General features: G+C 37.6%; 1 protein-coding gene across 7 annotated transcripts in view; it reads right to left on the bottom strand.

Annotated features, from left to right (window-relative positions):
- CSMD2 (CUB and Sushi multiple domains 2) overlaps positions 1-21,018 on the bottom strand; it is a 1,065,508-nt gene that overhangs the window by 18,005 nt on the left and 1,026,485 nt on the right. For all 7 annotated transcript variants that reach the window (XM_056795117.1, XM_056795119.1, XM_056795118.1 and 4 more), the window contains 7 exons: positions 13,763-13,936; positions 13,339-13,412; positions 12,453-12,564; positions 11,858-12,037; positions 7,977-8,042; positions 3,372-3,533; positions 1,603-1,715 (listed from right to left, as the gene is read on the bottom strand). In XM_056795117.1, coding sequence (XP_056651095.1) covers positions 1,603-1,715; positions 3,372-3,533; positions 7,977-8,042; positions 11,858-12,037; positions 12,453-12,564; positions 13,339-13,412; positions 13,763-13,936 — 881 coding nt within the window. The remainder of the gene's footprint in view (positions 1-1,602; positions 1,716-3,371; positions 3,534-7,976; positions 8,043-11,857; positions 12,038-12,452; positions 12,565-13,338; positions 13,413-13,762; positions 13,937-21,018) is intronic.

Raw genomic sequence — 21,018 nt, forward strand, 5'->3', positions numbered from 1 at the left:
ATCCCCCTCAAACACACAATCACATAGGTGTGGTGGTAAAACCAAATGATTCCATTATCATCACAGTCAAAGCTATTTCTCCTTCTCCTCATAGCTGGAGAGACTGGTTAAGTTTGGTTTTGTCCCAGTGCCCAACTCCATCATGAACCTTCACAAAAGACCAGCACAAGGCAAAGGTGGCTAGAAATATTGATTCGCTGAAACATCTGGGAGAAGAGGAAACCTTTATTGGTTACCCTGAGCTACCAACCAGGCCCAGTACCCTTACTCTCTGTGGCCTCAGATGACTCTAAATCCTCTGCCTGTGGGACCCCTTTGCCTTTGTTCCTGAAAAGCACCACTTAATTAATGTCCAGGTATGAAGTTTCCAGAACAGTGCAGGAAGCTCAGTACATAAGCTATAAGCCCCAAGGGGACTACACCTGGCTTAGGAGGTCTGTGTGACAGAATCAACTACTGTTCTCATTTCCTATCCCCAGCTAGAGCTATTGGGTCTTTGCTATTTCCCTGAGAGAACTTAAGGTTGAGGTTTGAAGCCTCAAAAGAGAGGGTTTAGTGACTGAACCAGAACTGATTTTTAGGGGCTTTCTATAATGGAGTTCTGCTTATGAATATACTATTCCACTGCCATGTTTTTTTAGCCCCATAAACTATCCTGCCTTTTCATTTCTCCATGTGAAATAATATCCAAGCTATGCTGCTATATTTTCTGTTCTGAGTCCAGGAAAGATTTACTAATTATTCCTGGGATTAGGCAGTAGAATTCATGCTGGGGAAAACCCTTTGACTTCTAGAGACTGTGGGTGTCAATGGGGTTTGCAACAATTCAGAGATGGAAGAGGACTTCTGAGTCCTTCAGCCCACCTCTTTTATCTTACAGATGTGGGAAGGGAATTTCCCTCCCCATTACTTTATTTGATGTTATCAATCAGTGACCTGGAGGTTGTTGACCATTGAGATGTGCAGGCATAGAGAGGCCCTCAGAGAAAGGAAGTTGAAATCAACAAGATGGGAAACTGATCCTATAGGCACTCCACCCCCCCCCCCATGGTGCAAGACAAATTAAGGAACTATGATTGGTTCCTGAGATGTGATGTGGGAGAGCTAGTGGGTGGAGCTTATAAGGCGAGACCAAGGGACTGCTCACTTTCCCTCAGTCTCTTCTGGCTGGAGCTTGGAACCTGAAGGAACCCCTGTGGGTAGTGAGCTTTAGTCTATCAAATGGCAAATAAGGTAGTAAGCTAAGATACTCTCTACTTCTTGCCTACATTTCCCTCTCTTTACTATCACTACTTTGTTGTAATAAAGCTACTAAAACTACCAGCAGCTTCATGATTTAATTTTAACTATTACACAGAATAGGAAAGAGAGGCTCATAGAGAAGTGACTTGCCTAGGATCACAGATCCTAGGCTTTGAGGATCAATGCTAGGTCTTCCTGTATCCTAGGCCAGAGCTCTATCTTGCTGCCTTTTGCAGGTTTTCTTACTCTTTCTCCCAGGAGAAAGTTGAAGGAATCCCAAATAGCAGTGAAGATGTAAGTAGGGGAATGGAGAAGGAAAGTTGAGTGAAGGAAAAGTAAGGGAGACATTATTGGACTTACGTGACCATCTAAGGCCCAATTGTCATCCTTGAACTGGCTCACAGAGATATCCTTAGGGCTCATGATGTGGTAAACTTGGAGGAGGAGATGGAAATCTTCTTTCTTGTAAATACCTAAAGAAGGAAAGACAGATCTGCAGCTCAGTAGGTCACAGGATTTCAAAATCTGTATAAAACTGTGAGTATGGTTTTATGTGTGTGATGGTATAATGATGTTTATTTGTGTTCAAGTAACATGTGTGACTGTGTTTATGTGGGTGAAGATGAATGTGACTTGAATATTAGCATCTGTTTGCAAGTATAGATACATAATATGCTTGCATATCCAGACCAACAGGACTTTGTCTCTCAGGCCCAGAATTCCATCTCTAGCCTCCATCTTTTTGTTCTGGTTGTCCTTATGCCTGGAATGCACCTTCTCCTCACATAATCTCTCACTTCAAGAAGTAGCTCCAGCACCACCTTCTGCACACAACCTTTGCCGATCCCTCTACCTGCTAGAGCTCTCCTTCACCAAAATACCTCCTATTTCAACATCCCCTTTACTTTACATATGATTATCTCTGTGTGCATGCCTATCTGTGACTACTTAAGATAGTGACAGGCATAGATTATATGTAGGACTATATAAATGATTATGGGTGTGATATTGTTCAAGTATATATGGCATTCAACCCTTCTTTATCTACATATGGAATATAATTTAATATCACAGCTATTGAAAGCAGACAGTGAATACAAATGAAGATTACGTTAGGTTACATTACATTATATTTAGGAAACACCTAAACTTATATGCTAAGAGATGTAGTCTTCTGTCTTAAAATGTAGCATTCAACTTTCCTTGTCTAGGTCCTTCCATCTACCATTTACACACATGCCTTTGGCCTTTGGCAAGGCCTTCCCTATACAAGATGAGAACCAGAATGGGGATCCAGTCATGGATTTTCTATGTTGCTGTTAATAGTACAAATCAAAGGAATGGCTTAATCTGCTCATGGTCCCAAAAAGCATTGATTGAGGTGGGGTGAGGAAGAAAAGGTTTCCTACTCTTAACACTGACAAGTTCTTTGAAAGAATAGGATTTGCAAAAGGGGTGGTTGAGGAATCAGCGAAAAGAACATGATATGGACCAGCTCCCTGAAGTTAAACTATCTGAACAGGAAAGTGATCTCTCTTGATTAGGTAACTGCTTATGGTCAGGAAAATGTTCCTTAGAAGATGCTAATGAGGCCAAGAAAAACAAGATTTCCATATTAAGACTGGCATATCTGTGATATAATAATAATTCTTGTTTTCTGTTTCTGTTGCTGGAAGGCCTTGAATACTGCTATTCACATCAAATGTCTGTCTCAGACACAAAGAGACAAATTCACCAAGACACACAAATGCACACACATAAATGCTTGACATTCCTCTTGCTGACTGACATATACACTTATAAAAACAGAATATGCTGCGTGCGCGTGCACACGCACACACACACACACAACTACTGGTGTAGTCACATGTTGATATGTACCCCTTTCCCCACTGACAAACATTTATCCAAATAAACAGACACAGGGTTCACCATTATTGGACAAACTTTAGGGCCACAGCCAAGCTCTTCCTGATGGGAATACCTGTATTTCAGCCCAAGGCAATGTCATGTGAGCCACTATTGAGACCAAGGCAAACATCTTCTGGTGCCCAACTCCAAAACCCTAATTATAAATTAATTCCTCCACTACTCCCCACCCCACCTCTCATCAGTTTCCTTCTCCTTACCTGATGTGTGTAGCTCCACCCTATCTTGGTCTATGAGGGTGGCATTCACCTTGCCTGTGGCTGGCTGGAAGCCCATCACCCTCAGTATGGCTGGATGCCTTTTTCCCTTGTACTCATAGGACCCTTTCCACAGAGAGTTCTTGGCAAACACATCTCCAGGAACTAAAGATGTCAGAAAAGATAAAAAAGAGTTTGTATGGTGCAGAGAGCAGTCAGGGACTCAGCTTTGCCTTTCCCATGTAGCCAGCTGACACTGGCTTGGGGATTTTCTCTGTTATGCAGAAAATAACTGGTCTCCCTGGTTTTGGTACACCATGGGAACAACAGGAAGAGTAAACACATGGTCATTCCTTTGAAGCACTTGGAGCTTAGTGGAGAAAAACAAAAAGGGGCATGAAAATTGTCAGTTCTGCATAATTGATGTGAATGCTATTTGAAAAAGAAAAAGGTGCTGCTGTAAATGTTGCTGGTTTGTGTTTCAGGTAAATTCTGTCCATTATAATGGGACAGGCTTCCTGGAAAAACGCTGTGACAGAGATCTTATAACAAGGACATTATTCACACCCACACAGCACTTCATGTATTTATTGTTACAATGACTGAAATATCTGAGTGATTTAAAAAGTACTTAGAATTGTTAACTTCTCCATGACTGCCCCAAATAGATAGATTGCTAGCACTATATGGATGAAGTGGAAGGAGACAGATGGGAGCAAAGGGATCATAGGAGTGTAGAATATTGAGTTGAAAAGACCTTAGAGATGAATTAATCCAAGTCCCTCATTTTATTTAATAAGAAATGGGCCCAACAGTAAGTTGCTCAAAGTAACACAAGAGGTAAAAATAGTAGAGTTAGGATTTGGACCTAGATTTAAATTAAGTGCACTTGTATCTGGGCATCTGAAAGATACAGTTTGAATTAATCCAGGTTTTCTTAGACTGCAAGTTCCATTAGGATAGAGGATATCTTTTCATTAAGTTTTAACTCCTCCAGTACCTAGTTTTATGCTCTTTAATGTCTGTTAGACTAAAAAAGCATTCTTTCCAAGTTTGATTCTTTTTTCTCTGTGAAGTCTTTGTGAAACATTACTAAAATTCCTATTGATTTCATGCCCCTTGGCATTGGGGGGGACCTCAGAGGCAATCTCATTCATATCCCTGAACAGGAGTTCCCTCCATAACATGTGTGAAAAATAATGACCCAGGCATTTAAGTCCCAAACATGCCTATCTCATTTTTTTAACAACTCTTGATTTTTAGAAAGCCCCCCCCCCCGAAATCATGTTTAAATTTGTCTCTCTAATTTTTAACTCATTACTTCTACTTCTCTCTTGGTGTAAAGCAGAATAATTTTAATTTCTTTTTCATGTACTAGCCCATCAAATACAGGAGAGCTACCATTGTCCCTTCCTTTAATTTTCTCCAGCTTAAATATTCTTAGTTCTTCCAATAAATCCCTTTATGCTAAGAACCCAAGATTTTTCATTATTCTAGTTGCCTTCATCTTTTTGTTTTCTGGGTTATTAATGTTTTCCCTAAATATAGTACCCAGAATTGAACTCTACTTAGAACAGAGTACAGTTGAGCTATTCCTTTATTCTTAGATTTTATGCTTAACTATAGTCCAAGACTATATTTGCTTCCTTAGCTAGGCTACAGTATCATATTACTGGCTAATAATGAGCTTGCAGTATGTCTCCCTACCCCCCAAGATTTTTTTTTGAAATTAATTGTTGTCCAAACATGACTCTTTCATCTTGTAATTGAAAAGCCAACTTTTTAACTTAAGTGCAAGACCTGACAGTTATTCCTACTGAATTTTATCTTACTAGATTCAACCAAACTTCTAGCATTTCAAGATTTTTGGGGGTCCTGATTCTATCTTGTGTGTTTGCTATCCCTCCCAGATTTATGTCATTTACAAATTTGAAAGGTTATTATTTATCTCTTTATCCCTAAATTACTGATAAAAACATTGAACAGCACAGATCTTGAGAAATTCTACTAAAGACTGCCTATTAAACTAACAACGAAATTTTAAACTCTTGAGTTTAATTGAGTCTGGAATGAGGAATTTTGACAAATCCTATGTCAAAATGCAGGTAAATCATCTCTACCACATTCCTGCTATCTACAAGTCTAGTAATTATGTCCAAAAGGAAATAACAACAGTCTGGCATGACCTTTTCTTAATTTAGTACTGACAATTTTTGATTGAGTACTGACAGTAACTCTTCTTTTTCTAGAGTTCACTTAACAACTGTTTAATGCTTTAAATGATGCATACTAAAATTGAAGTCAAGCCCATTGACCTAGAGTTTACAGATTCAATTTTCATTTTCTGAAAATCACATTAATTTTTGTATTTCCTCAGTCCTGCAATATTTTCCTTATGCTCTCCACAATCTTCCAAAGGCTCCACTGATAAGGGACTATTTTCCAGTTTTTTCAGTATTTTCTTTTTGGAACTAAGGTCTAAAACCACTCAAAGACTTATTCTCTTCTATGTAATATTTTTCTTTTCTTACATATCTTAGAAACTCCTCATTAGTTTTGTTCCACTCTCTCCAATCCAAGGATCATTTCGTTTGGCAGAAAGAATAGAAATAAAAATTAAGCCACTCTGCCTTGACTTTGTCATTTGTTCTCTTTTTTATCTGTGAGCTTTAAAGGTACTTCTTTGACATTTTTGTCATTCAGGTTTAAAAGTTCATTTTTGTCACTCAGCTTAATTTGAATTCTATCACTATAGGACTTGACATACTTGATTTCATCTATCATCTGCCTGGGCTTCCATTGTCTTTTATATGTCTTTTAATAATTTAAATTAGCCTACACTTTCTCTACACATCTACTTTGATCTCTTTAGATAACTCTCTCTTTTCTTCCTCCATGAAATATTTTAGATTTTTAAATTTTTGTTAATTTTTTCCTTAAGAATTGTTTTTTTTTAAACCCCTTCTTTTCATTTTAGAATCAATACAAAGTATTGGTTCCAATACATAGATAAGTAAGGGTTAGGTAACTGGGATTAAGTGACTTGCCCAGAGTCACATAGTTAGTAAGGGTCTGAGGTCACATTTGAACCCAGGTCCTCAGATCTCTAAGCCTGGCTTTCTAATTACTGAGCCACCTAGCTGCCCCAGGAACCTTATTCTTTTTTTTTTAATATATTTTATTTGATCATTTCCAAGCATAGGAACCTTATTCTTGAGAACTATTCTTATTGTAATGATTTCTAGCTGTTGCAACTTAGCTTATGTGATTCCATTTTACAAACCCCTTGAAATCTATTCTTCGAAAATCTATAACACATGTCAGACTTTTGCCTCCTTCTTTATCATGAATTCTAAGATGGAGTCATCCTAAGGTTCCCATTGTTTCTACTCCAGCAATTCATTTCACCTTGCTGGCTCTTTCACCTTTTGAAGGATGAAATTATTTATTAAATAAATTATTAATTCCTCTGCTCAGGAATTCTATTATTACATCATGTCACCCTTAGTTCCCTCCTCCTCTCAAATTCACTTCCTATTGCCTCTTTTTTGTGGAGGTGCCTGAAACCCATTTTAGTGACAATAGTATTTCTATTTCTGCCTCTATTTCTTTTCACTGAAATGTTTTTCAGTATTACTCTGTACTGTTCCATGAACTCCCTCACATAAATAAACCTTCTTAATATAAACTTATACTTGGCTTTTATTTAACTTAAGTCTCATGAATGAAGTAAATTTTTTCTAGGATATATTCCAGTCGTCAGCCCTCATCCCATCAATTTTCAGTGATGCCTGTGTTGACAATTTTGCCTTCCTGGATTACAATCTCTAGTTCTCTTTCTTTGCTATCCATATTGTTAATAGAGGTTTTGACACTTGAAACCATGGGTAATATTGCTGACTCCTTTCTTAAATTGTGGTTGCAATGATTATTATTTCCAGCATGATTCTTAATTCCAAACTGTAACTATTATCTATAATATCTAGCTTGGTAGGTATATACATAGGCAATTTTCTCCCTTTGGACTACTGCCTGTGTAATCCTCCTTATGTATCATTTAGATCACATCATTACTCCACTCATAACCTTCAATGACTCCTCACTGTCTAATGAATAAACTCTCTACACTTCTTTTTCTAAACCCTTGCCTTCCATTTTAGAATTAATACTGTGTATTGGTTATAAGTCAGAAGAGTGGGAAGAGCTAGGAAATGAGGGTTAAGTGAGTTGGCAATCCAGATTGGATCCAGGACTTCCTGTTTCCATGCCAAACTCTCAATCCACCAAGCCCCCTAGATGCCCTCTCCATGTATTTCTAAAATCTGGCTCTAACATAACTTTTCTGGCAGATTCTATTTGTCTTTTCTCTATGTATCTCATGTGCCTTAGTTTCCCTCATCTGTAAAATGAGATGGAGAAGGAAATAACAAACTACTCTAATCTTTGCCAAGAAAATCCCAAATGGAGTCATAGAGTCAGACACAATTGAAAAAATGACTAAGCAACAACAACAAAAAACCCTCATGTACTTTATGCTTCATCTGAATTAGATCACTCTATTCCTCAGTCTCCTCCTGTTCTCTCTAGTCTCCATGCCTGTGTACATACCTGACGCTTTAGTAATGGGTGGCTCCCGGGGAGTGCTGATGGGCCTTCCACTGGGCCGAACCTCAGCTGAACAAGAAAATCAAAAGAGCGTCATTATTTTCCTCTGGTCATCATGTGCTCACTCCAGATCAAAGAACATTGTCATAATAAATGTGAATATTTCCCAAACACCCTCAGTTATTAATTAACATATCAGAGCTCCACCACCCATTATATCCAAACTCTTCTTTGACTTACTAATATTTGTAGTCAACACTACTTTTCAGAGCATAAGATCTAAATTTACATTTCATTGTCTAAAGAAACTTTTTGCTCAACTGAAAATGACTGCTTTTGAGTTACAAGATGAAGGTGAGCATCTTAATTTAAGTCTATTTAAGGAAGGTAGTGTAAGCATTATTCCCATTTTCAAAAATCAGGAAACTGAGACTAAGAGAGATGAAGTTAGCTTCTTTGTAATTTGTGATATAAGCTGGCAAATGATTCATCAAGTGGTTGTGCTCAGGTCTTGCAAATGTAAATCCTTTTCATGACTGTAGAGTTTTAACCATTCCTCTATCAGACTTCTTCTACCCATTCTGTTCAGACCTCATTTTGAGGCTCTGCAGAGAAGAATTAGAGAATGTGTTTCATTGATAGAAAAGCTAAATATCATCCCATGTACCTCTTAGAATGAATACTACAGCAGCAAGAATGGGTCTGAATCCTCCTAAACATACAACATGCCCAGAAGTCTTTTCATTTTGTCTTGTCACCTGAAATAACCAAATTTCCTCACTTGTTAAGATAAATACTGTCTTTTACAGGGTAAAAAAGTCTTCCAAATCTGTGTCATCCTAGAGTTAGAAAGAAAACCTATCTCCCTGAAAATCTTTAGGAAGAAATGAAATGGTCTTTCATTTCAGATAATTGTAGGGTGGTACTATACAAAGGTAAGTGGTTCTATAAAGTAGGCTTGATTAGGGTCATAGGATTTGGAAATAGAAGAGACTTTAGAGGCTATCTTGTCCAATGCCTCATTTGACAGATGCTGGAACTGAGGCCCAGGAAGAAGAATGACTTGCTGAAGTCATCAATAGCAAAGTTGGTATTTATTACAAGTTCTCTCACTCCAAATCCTATGTTCCTTCTACTACATCAAAGAAAGAATATAGTGATCTCTAAATATGTCAAAAAAAAACCATACTTCTAATCAGCCACTGTAAGCTATGGAGAAGGATGTGAAGAATCAGGATTCAGATTGGTAACAAAAAGCTCAGCTCTCCCTTTTTGTGAGTGTCTAAGGAATAATGAATCAAACAGGCAAGCAAGCATTTATTAAGACATTACTATTTGCTAGACATTCTGTGAGGTGCTAGGGTTACAAATTTTTAAAAAAATGAAATAATTCCTTCTCCCAAGAAATTTATGTTCAAATGGCAGAGGCAACCTGCATATATGTAGGTATAGAAAGCATAAACATAAAGTGAATAAATACAAATATATCCAAGGAAATTAAATAGAAGGAATGTTGGGAAGGAGGGAATTGTAAATGAGGGAGATCAGGAAAGGTTTCATACAGAAGATGGCACCTGATTTTATCTTAAAAGAAAGAGATTCTATGAGACAGAGGAGAGAGGAGGAGGCATTCAAGCCACTGGAATTGGCCAGTACAAAGGAACAGACACAGGAAGTGGAATGTTGTATGTAAGGAAAAGAGAGGATGTCAGTTCAGGTGATTCCCAGGGTATGGAGGAAAAATGTTCATTGAGACTGAATTGGAGTCAAATTAGGTAGAGCTTTAAAAGCTAAACAGTTTGTATCTTATCCTAAAGGCAGTAGTGATCCCTTGAATATGCTGAGTAGAAAAGTTGCATGGTCATATATCTGCACTTAAGGAAAAATCTTTTGGCTATAGCATGGAGGATGGACTGGAGTGGGGAGAGAGCTGAGACAAGTGGTCCAATCAGGAGACTGCTGCAATATTCTAGGCATGAAATTATGAGGACCTGACCTAAGATGGTAATATTGTGAGTAACCAGGAATCAGGTGAAAGAGATGATGTGGAAGTAGAAATGGTAAGCTTTGCCAAGAAAGTGGGTAAATGGAGTGAGGGAGAATGAGGAGTTGAAGTAAATGACAAGGTTACAAACCTGGGAGCTTGGAAGGATAGTGGTGTCTTTGTCAGAAATAGGGGAGGATTCTGAGGTAAAGATAATGAATTCAGTTTTTAATATGTTCAGTATGAGATGTTTCTAGATCATCCAGTTTATAGTGTCAAACAGTTATTGGATGACACATTAATGAAGCTCAGGGGATATACTAGGGCTGGATATATACATCTTTTCATTTCTAAATTTCATCTTCTAGAGATGATATTTAAGCCTATTCAAGCTGATGAGTGAAGACAGTGAAGATAAGGAAGAAGAGAAGATGACTTAAAGCTTTACTTCTTGGGAAACACCCCCAGTTTTGTGCGTGGGGCATAATATGATGAGCTAGTAAAGAACACTGAGAAGGGGAATAGTATAGTCAGACAGGAGGGAAGAGAATAGGAGAAAAACTCAGTTGTTATTGTTGTTCAGTCATTTCAGTTATTTCTGACTTTTCATGGCTACAGTTTTATGGTTTTCAGGAGAAAGATAATGAAGTCATCTGTCATTTCCTTCTCCAGCTCATTCTGCAAATGATAAAACTGAGGTAAACAGGGTTAATTGATTTGCCCAGGGTCAACCAGAGAGTAAGTGTCTGAGGCATATTTAAATTTGTCTTCTTGACTCCATGTCCATCACTCTGTCCACTGTGCTAACTAGCTGCCTATGAAAATCCAGACAGGCAAATATATCATGGTGGAGATAGTGGTGAGCAGCATTCAATGTAGCAGTTAGATATAGAAGGATAAGGACTAGAATAGATTGCCACATTTCCAATGAAGAGATCATTGTTAACTTTGGAGAGGACAGATTCATTTGAGTAGTAAGTTTGGAAGTAAACCTACAAAGGGCTGAAGAGTGAGTGAGAAGTAGGGAAATCGAGGCAGTCAGTAGAGAAAGCTTTTTTAAATTAATTTGGCAGAGAAAGGGTGAAGAGATAGGACACGAGAGCATAAAAGGATGGTAAGGTCTAATGAAGGTTTTATAAAGATGAGGGAAGAACTAGAGAAAGTTTTGTTTCAATTTGGAATGTTTGCCTGATGGATGGGCTAAAAGGTTCTATTTGCAGGTTGAGGACTCTAGACCTTACAATGCAAATAACTCTGAGAATTATTCTGCATTTAGTTCAACTGTAACTATTCACAAAGCATCCAATTCACTTCCCAATTTTTCTACAGCCCCCTGAAGTCTCTAAAGCAGAGTTAGTAAAAAAAAATACCCTTAAGTTGGGTATTTCTCTTGAAATTCAGGCCTGATGAATTTGAAGCTACCTTATCAAGATATGGACTGTTGGGTGAGCAAAAGTAATAGAAACCCTTGGAGAATATCCAGGGTGTCTTTTTGCTAATGGACTTTATCTTTTGCCCACTCCAAACTCTACCTCTACCCACTCACTACCTCTTTCCTGCAGGCCCTGAAGTGGTTCTTGTACTTGCTTATGGAATAAAGATCGAATTTGTCTTCCTGCTACCTGATCTGTCTCCTGCTGACATGACTCAAAAGCTCTAGAGACTAGGGAAAGAGCAAAACAGTTACAGAGGGGATCAAATACTGCACCATCTACAATGCATCTTCAATTCTCTTCTGTCTTATTCCTGAATTTTTTACTTCCACAGGGTAGAAAAAATTCTTGAATAAAAGTTTCCTTTATCTTCCTTGTCTTCACTCCTTCCACAGAATCTCAGTTACTTTTCCCCCTCAAGAGTTCTCTACACACATACTTCTGATAAATGGGCAAATGTAGCTCACCCAGGCAAATAGGTGGTTTTCCAGTCCAGCTGCCATCAGCTTTGCAGGTACGGTGTTCAGAGCCACCTTTGAGAGAGAAACCTGACTGGCAGGAGTAAATCAGCGTATAGCCCATGGAGGGCAAATCCAGGGCACCCACATTGGCATGGGTAGGTGTCTCTGGTTGCTTACAGTGATGTGCTGGCAAAGAGGAAAGAGACTGTAAGTATCTGCATCTGATAAAGTCCTTGGAGCTTATTTCATTCATTCTCTTGCTCTAAGATTTCCTTCTCCAAAAGATGCGAATGCCTCTAAATGTTAAATTTCTCCAAAAAGGCAGTTCTATCTCTTCTCTTGGATATTTGTCTTGCCAACAAATGGCCTCTACTTACTACAGGGCAAGGTGGTGCTAATATGGGTATTTTAAGGTGGTTTAAAATCTTTATACCACGAACACTTTTATTAAGGGGGAAAAGAGTAGTTATGGCCTCATTCCCTAAATCCTCTCTTAAGAGGCCTGAACTCCTAGGAGGTAGCTATTGTCTCGCAATGTCAGTAGTAAGTTCTCCCTAGTTTGTAACCACAGTTTCTTGGAATGTAGTTTGAGACTACTTACGGACACAGTCTGGTGGGGTTCCACTCCAAGTAAGGTTTGGGAGGCAGGTTCTAGTGGTAGAGCCTTGCAACAAGTAACCTTTTTGACAACGGAAAAGCACTAGACTTCCAACCTGGGATAAGGACCAGTCTTTCATTAGTAACCTCCAATTGACTTTCCCCTCTCATGTTAGCTACCCCCATCATTACCCTTCTATTTAAAACCCTCCATTATTCTTCATGAACTCTCTCATCATCATCCTTCCATCTGTTCCATCATCACTCTTCATCTCTACTATACTCTCATCACCAACTCTGGCTATATACCATGTATCGCCTCCCTTTTATCCTATTATCATCACTTTTATCTATCTCCCATTATCATATTCCATCTGTTCTTTCATAATCAACCTGCTAGCTATGCCCCATCATCAACTTTCCCTCTATCCCATCATCATCATTATTATCATCTTCCATCTATTACATCATCATCCTGCCTTTTCATTTTGAATTCTCCAACTATTTCCTCACTATTTTCTTCAATATAAGCTCTATCATTACCCTCCATCTATCCTCCCTTATCAACCTTTCATCTAGCACTCATCTTCAACCCTCCATCTGTCCTCCCCATCACTATCCTTCACCTATTGCTCCATTATCACCATCCATTCAGTTTCTTTGCCTTATTATCAATTATTGCTTCCAATTGGCACAAAAACCACACTCCTTGCCAATCCATAGAAATTTCCAGGAGACAGATGAAAACTAGTTCTCCCCAATTCTTAAAATTCCATCCAATTCCTTACTCTAAAAAATTGCTGGCCCTAAATAATATCTTTTACTCTTTGTTGTGGCAGACAGAATATGAGGAAAGAGTTGTTTGATTTAGTTTTTTAATTGATAGTTACCTGGTAGCCTTGGGAGTTGTTCTGCATCCCAAACTGGGGTACACCAGGGTCTGTGCACATGGTAAGAGTTGGATCTGGGTTACAAAAATACAGAAAAAAATCCACATGGAGAACTTGGAGAATTTTCTCTCCCCTTTTGGCAAAATAGCTTTTTCAAAGAAATACACAGTTATTGATTTCCTCCCTTTTTTTTAACTTCTCTCTGTTGATTCTATAATTCCAATATCACTTTAGCTATGCCTATTTCAAGCTCTTTTTATAGAGCTCAAAGAAAAAGTATTCTTCTAAGTATTAAGACCCAGAAATTGTAAGCAAAACTCTTGCTTAGGGTTTCGTACCACATGTGTGAGACAGCTTTGGCTAAAACTTAGACCTGACATTTGCCAGAGCAGTATGTCTTCTTGATGTTAGAACATTCTCTTACCTATGCAGCTGGGCTGGGTGCCACTCCATGTCCCATCTGATTGGCAGAACCTTCTCGAGGAGCCCACAAGCACTAGAGGAGGTGGGCAGGAGTAGGAAACAGATGACCTGTAGGAGAATCCCCGATCATCTCTCCTCCCATATGGTGGAATGCCAGGATCTCCACAGAAAACAGCTAAGGAACAAAATAGAATCAAGAACACTATGGTTACTCTCCAGAAGGAGGCAGGTAGGTGGCTTAGTAAATGGAGCACTTGGCCTGGAGTCAGGAAGATCTGATTTCAAATCTGGCCTTAGATACTTACTAGTTGTGTAACCCTGAGCAAATCACTTGTCCTCTGTCTTCCTTAATCTTTTGGAGAAGGAAATGGCAAACCATTCTAATATCTTTTCCAAGAAAATTCCACAGATAGTGTCCATGGGATTATGAAGAGTCAGACTTGAAAACAATAACTCTCCAGAAACCAGAGAGCTATTCTAACAGCCTTATGCTACCTTTCCTATAGACTGGATCTAGACCTCACTAGTATGAATGGTATGAGAAGTATCATTAGTTAAGTGACCACCTCTAATGTTTCTTGTTTTTTCTGCCAACTACCATTTGATTAATTTCCTATATTGTCCTGGTATGCAAGACCAACAGAGAAATTGATCTTACATGTTTATTTTCATCCCAGCACTTACCTCCACAATATATTTTAACTAAAAAGATCATAGGGTATTATTTAAAATCAGAAAAACTTCATTATGTTAGTGCTAAGGGAAGATACCAATTTCCTAGTATATATCGAAAGGGTGGTGGCAGCTACTGGGCTATAGCATGAGTCTAAAAGCTAAAAGCAACAAACAAAACAGGTTCTTTTGTTGAATGTGGATGGCTCATCTCCACAATTATTTTCAGCTCTAATATGTTTCAAGATACCTTCCAATTCTAGCATTCTATAGAAAGTCAAAGAAAGAGAATGAATCCCAAGGAGTCTGTTCATTAAGAACAAATGCCGACTTCCAGGTAACCATGTGGCAGTCTAGATGCGGGATGCTTCCCCTCCTCAGACCCACTGATGTAGCCTACCTCAAAAGACCCAAAAATATTTTCATCAGAATGAAGAGACTCTACAGTAGGGCATAGCACTGAAGGTACATGGGATTTGGGCATTTCCACACTATAAGGGGGTGAAAAAACTCCCATCCAAACATGAGCTGATCTACCCTCCCCCACCCCACCTATGGAGCCAGAGTTAGAGACAGTTTGTGCCAGAATCAGCAAGTGAGCAAGGGGCACCTCTAGATCTTAGGAGCTGACCAAGACCACCAAGGACTTACCCTTGAGAGCAGTTACACCTGAAACCCTGGCGGGCAGGTGGGGGAGTGCAGACCTTGGGTGCTCAGAGCCAGTGCACACCAGAATCAGCTAGTGAGCGAGGGGTACCTCTGGAGTGAGAAAGGGGCACCTCTAGGTCTTGGGATCTACTAAGATCACCAAGGACCTACCTCTGAGAGCAGTTACACCCAAAATCCCAGCAGGAAGGAGAGTACAGATCGTGGGAACCCCCGGGAAGCTTGTGTAGCCACGGAGATTCGAAAGCTTGCCTCAAGCAAAATCCTTGCTCCTTAACTCCATACACAGAGAACCTGCCAAGCTCACTCAGATTTCTGACTAACAAGGGAAGATAAATCTTCCACAGTGATGGCTAATTGTGCACAGGAGCCCCAAATTCCTTCCCAAAAAAGAAAAAAAAAAGCAGTGACCCTTGAAAATTTTTATGGAGAAAAAACCCAGGCTACAGAGGATATACAGGAGGAAATTGAAACAAAAACAAAATCCTCTAAAAAATGGAAATTGTCCACAAGCTTTGGGAGGATTTAAATTGGAGCTTATCAAAAAGATGGAAGCCTCTGGAACAACCTCCAGGAAGTGATGCAGAGTGAGAGGAGCAGAACCAGGAGAACATTGTACACAGAGACTAATACACTGTGGTATAATTGAATGTAATGGACTTCTCCATTAGTGGCAGTGTAATGGCCCTGAACAATTTGCAGGGATCTAGGAGAAAAAAACACTCTTCATAAGCAAAGGATAAACTATGGGAGTGGAAACACCGAGGAAAAGCAACTGCCTGAATACAGCGGTGAGGGGACATGACAGAGGAGAGACTCTAAATGAACACTCTAATGCAAATATTATCAACATAGCAATGGGTTCAAATCAAGAAAACATGTAATGCCCAGTGGATTTACGCGTCGGCTATGGGGGGTGGGGGGGAGGAAAAGAAAATGATCTATGTCTTTAATGAATAATGCTTGGAAATGATCAAATAAAATATAATTTTAAAAAAGAAAAATAAAAGATGGAAGCCTTTTGGCAAGATAAATGGGAAATGGTTAAAAAAGAAAAACAAAAAATTATAGCAGAAAAACAAAAAATATAGCTGAAAATCAAAAGGTTAAAGCAGAAAAACAGGCCTTAAGGATCTGAATTGAGCAACTGGAAACCAATGATCTTGCAAAACAGTAAGAATTAATAAAGCAAAGTCAAAAGACTGACAAAATAAAAGAAAACATAAAATATCTCACTGACAAGGTGACAGATCAGGAAAACAGAGGAAGGAGAGACAATTTGAGAATCACTGGTATACCTGAAAATCCAGAAATGAACAGAAATCTTGACATCATACTACAAGAAATCATCCAATAAAAATGCTCTGATGTTCTTGAACAAGGGGGGAAATAGACATTGAAAGAGTTCATAGAACACTCTCTATACTAAATCCCCAAAAGTCAACTCCCAGGAATGTAATTTCCAAATTCTAGAGCTTTCAAGCTAAGGAGAAAATTCTACAAGAAGCTAAAAAGAGACAATTCAGATACCAAGGAGCACCAATCAGGATCACACAAGACCTGGCAGCTTCTACACTAAAGGACCACAAGGCCTGGAACATGATATTCAGAAAGGCAAGAGAACTGGATCTTCAAACAAGAATCACCTATCCATCAAAACTGACTATATACTTCCAGGGGAAAGTATGGGCATTCAACAAAATAGAAGATTTCCAAGTATTTGTAAAGAAAAGACCAGAAGTAAGTGAAAGTTTGAGATCCAAACACAAATATCAAGAGGAATGTGAAAAGGTAAATAATAAAAAGAGGGAAAAAGAGAAAAAAAATTATATTCAAAATCTTTTCTTTAAGGTCTATAATTAGATCAAATTATATATATTACTATATGGGGAAAATGTTATTTGTAACTCTCAAAAACTGTATTCATTATAATAGTAATTAGAAGAATCACTTATAGGAAAAGATGGGGGGCATTAAGGGCTATAAGATGATATGTGAAAAAAGAAAAAGGGGGGGGGATCAAAGAGGGTACCAAGAGAGACTTGTAGAAGTAAAATAAATAGAATAATCTTTGCCACACAAAGATACACATGGGAAGGGGAGGGGAAGAATACTATTATAAAAAGGAGAGGAAGTGAGTGCTAATAGATAATACTTAAACCTTATTCTCAGTGAAATCAACTCTGAAAGGGAAGATCATCTAGATCCATTGGGATCTTGAATTCTATCTTATCCTTGTGAATCTTAAAAACTTCTCAGACCATACTTTAGAAGATTTGGTTAAGCTATTCCCCATTTTTAACAATGGAGATACTTGGTCAGGAATGTATTGAGAACTTTTAAAATTATTACTCCACCCTACTCAGATAATGCCTTAGGGGAAGATAAAGTTTCAAACTCCTGACTGAACAATGAAAAGTCCCTAAATCATACTTATAGTACATCTAGAACTTTAAGCTAGGTCTATTTTTAGATCAAATACAAAAGGGTGATAAGTACCTATAAAGGTTAAATTAATCACTAAAAGGTCAAGCAACTTACAAAAGGCAAGCTTAACAAAAGAGATGTGAAGTTTTAGTCTAAACAGAGTAGGTGAGAAGAAAAGAAGATGTGAATTAAGAATGGGAAATTCTTGGGAAAAGTATCTACTGTAATTGGTAGATGTGAAAATTTAGGGGAGGTGACATAAGAAAAATTTCTGTAAAAGGAGAAGTTTTGAACTCAGTTGGGGAGTTCAGCAGTTCAGTGGAGGTTTGGATCTTGCTTGAAGATGATCTTGTGGTGAATGATAAAGACTGACTCTCCCTTAGGCTCAGGCCTAGGCCATTTGGCCTAGGCCCTTTCTACTATTTTCTCTTTATCTCTCTCTTTCTCTACTTCCCTTAATTCCTTCATTTGTATTAAATAAAATCTCCATAAAATCCAGCTGACTTGGGTGTTTTTATATTTGGGAATTTTCCCATGGCAACCACTTAATTTTAGATTTTAAACCAAGACACTAAAAATTATCTTTATAGTTTGCCTGAAACCTTTGCAGTTTTGGCAATTCACAGTCTTGGCAAAACATATTTTCACGGTTCCATCCTACAGGGTAAGGGAGAAGGAAAAACTACTAAGGGGGGTAAGGGAGAGGGAGTACAAAAAGGGAGGGAAGGAGGCGGGGAGAGAACTTAACAGACCCTAAAAAAAAACAAGAAGGGAACAAAAAAGGAGGGTCCAGAAAGGGAAGCATATCAAGGGAGGGGATTAGGGGGATTGATTAAAAGTAAACCACTGGTTTAAAAGGATATAGCAAAAGAAGAAAGGACAGAACTAGGAGAGGACATCAAAATGCTAGGGAACTCAAAAGTGACAATCACTTGTGAACATGATTGGGATTGAATGTGAATGGGATGAACTCACCCATAAAACATAGATGAATAGGAGGCTGGATTAAAATCCAAAACCCTACCATATGTTGTCTACAAGAAAAACACATGAGGCGAGTAGATACTGACAAGGTCAGAATTAAAGGTTGGAGCAAGACCTATTGGGCCTCATCTGATAGAAAGAAGGCAGGAGTTACAATCATGATATCTGACAAAGCCAAAAAAAAATAGACCTGATTAAAAGGGATAGGGAAGGTCAATACATCCTGATAAAAGGGAGTATAGACAATGAGGAAATATCACTAATCAACATGTATGCACCAAATGGTATAGCACCCAAATTTCTAATGGAAAAACTAGTAGAATTGAATGAGGAAATAGATAGTAAAACTATACTAGTGGGAAACCCGAATCTATCAGTATCAAATTTAGATAAATCAAATAAAAAATAAATAAGAAAGAGGTAAAAGAGGTGAATGAAATCTTAGGGAAAATAGAGTTAATAGATATATAGAGAAAAATAAATAGGGACAAAAAGGAATACACTTTATTTTCAGCAGCACATGGTACATTCACAAAGACTGACCATATACTAGGTCATAAAAACATGGCATACAAATGTAGAAAAGCAGAAATAATAAATGCAACCTTTTCAGATCACAAGGCAATAAAAATAATGATCAGTAAGGGTACATGGAGAACCAACTAAAAATTAATTGAAAATTAAACAATATGATCCTCCAAAATCGGTTAGAGAACAAATCATAGAAACAATTAATAATTCCATTGAAGAAAATGACAATGATGAAGCATCCTTTCAAAATCTATGGGATGTAGCCAAAGCAGTAATCAGGGGAAAATTTATATCCTTGAGTTAATATATTAACAAATAAGGGAGGGCAGAGGTCAATGATTTAGATATACAAATCAAAAAACTTGAAAATGAACAAATTAAAATTCCCCAGAAGAAAACCAAATTAGAGATTCTAAAAATTAAGGGAGAAATTAATAAAATTGAAAGTGATAGAACTATTGAAGTAATAAATAAGACTAGAAGCTGGTATTTTTAAAAAACAAATAAAACAGACAAAGTATTAGTCAATATAATAAAAAAAAGGAAATAAGAAAATCAAATTAACAGTATCATAGATGAAAAAGGAGAACTCACCTCCAATGAAGAGGAAATTAAGGCAATCATTAAAATATATTTTGCCCAATTATATGGCAATAAAAATGACAATCTAGGTGATATGGATGAATATTTACAAAAATATAAATTGCCTAGATTAACAGAAGAAGAAATAGAATTTTTAAATAATTTCATGTCAGAAAAAGAAATTGAACAGGCCATCAAAGAACTCCCTAAGAAAAAATCCCCAGGGCCTGATGGATTCACAAGTGAATTCTATCAAACATTCAAAGAACAGCTAATCCCAATACTATACAAACTATTTGACATAATAAGCAAAGAGGGAGTTCTACCAAATTCCTTTTATGACACAAACATGGTACTGATTCCAAAGCCAGTCAGGTCAAAAATGGAGAAAGAAAACCAAAGACCAATCTCCTTAATGAACATAGATGCAAAAATCTTAAAAGGGATACTAGCAAAAAGATTCCAGCAAGTTATCATGAGGGTTATTCACTATGATCATGTGGGATTTATACCAGGACTGAAAGGATAGTTCAATATTAGGAAAGCCATTTACATAATTGACCATATCAACAAGTAAACCAACAAAAATCACATTATCTCAATAGACACCGAAAACACCTTTGACAGAATATAACACTCATTCCTATTAAAAACACTACAAAGTATAGGAATAGAAGGGTCTTTCCTAAAAATAATAAACAGTATCTATCTAAAAGCATCAACCAACATCATCTTCAATGGGGATAAACTAGATACAGTCCCAATGAGATCAGGAGTGAAACAAAGATGCCCATTATCACCTTTATTATTTAACTTTGTACTAAAAACTCTAGCAGTAGCAATTAGAGAATAAAAAGAAATTGAAGGTATTAAAATTGGCAATGAAGAGACCAAGCTATCACTCTTTGTGGATGATATCATGGTCTAATTAAAGAATCCTAGAGAATCAACTAAAAAGCTAGTAGAAATAATCAACCACTTTAGCAAAGTTGCAGGATACAAAATAAGCCCACAGAAGTCATCAGCATTTCTATTTATCTCCAACACATCTCAGCAGCAGGAATTAGAAAGAGAAATTCCATTCAAAATCACCCTAGACAATATAAAATGCTTAGGAATCTATCTGCCAAGACAAACACAGGAACTATATGAACACAACTACAAAACACTTTACACACAACTAAAACTAGATCTGAGCAATTGGAAAAAACATTAACTGCTCATGGGTAGAACAAGTTAACATAAAAAAATGACCATCCTAATCAAACTTATATATTTATTTAGTGCCATACCCATCAAACTTCCAAAAAACTTCTTTAAATTTTTTTTCTTAACTTCTTTAAATTTTAATACCAAGCACGACTTAGAAAGAGTTACAAAATGTAAAATAAATAA

Source organism: Monodelphis domestica, chromosome 4, assembly GCF_027887165.1.
Source record: "Monodelphis domestica isolate mMonDom1 chromosome 4, mMonDom1.pri, whole genome shotgun sequence".
Lineage (NCBI taxonomy): Eukaryota > Metazoa > Chordata > Mammalia > Didelphimorphia > Didelphidae > Monodelphis > Monodelphis domestica.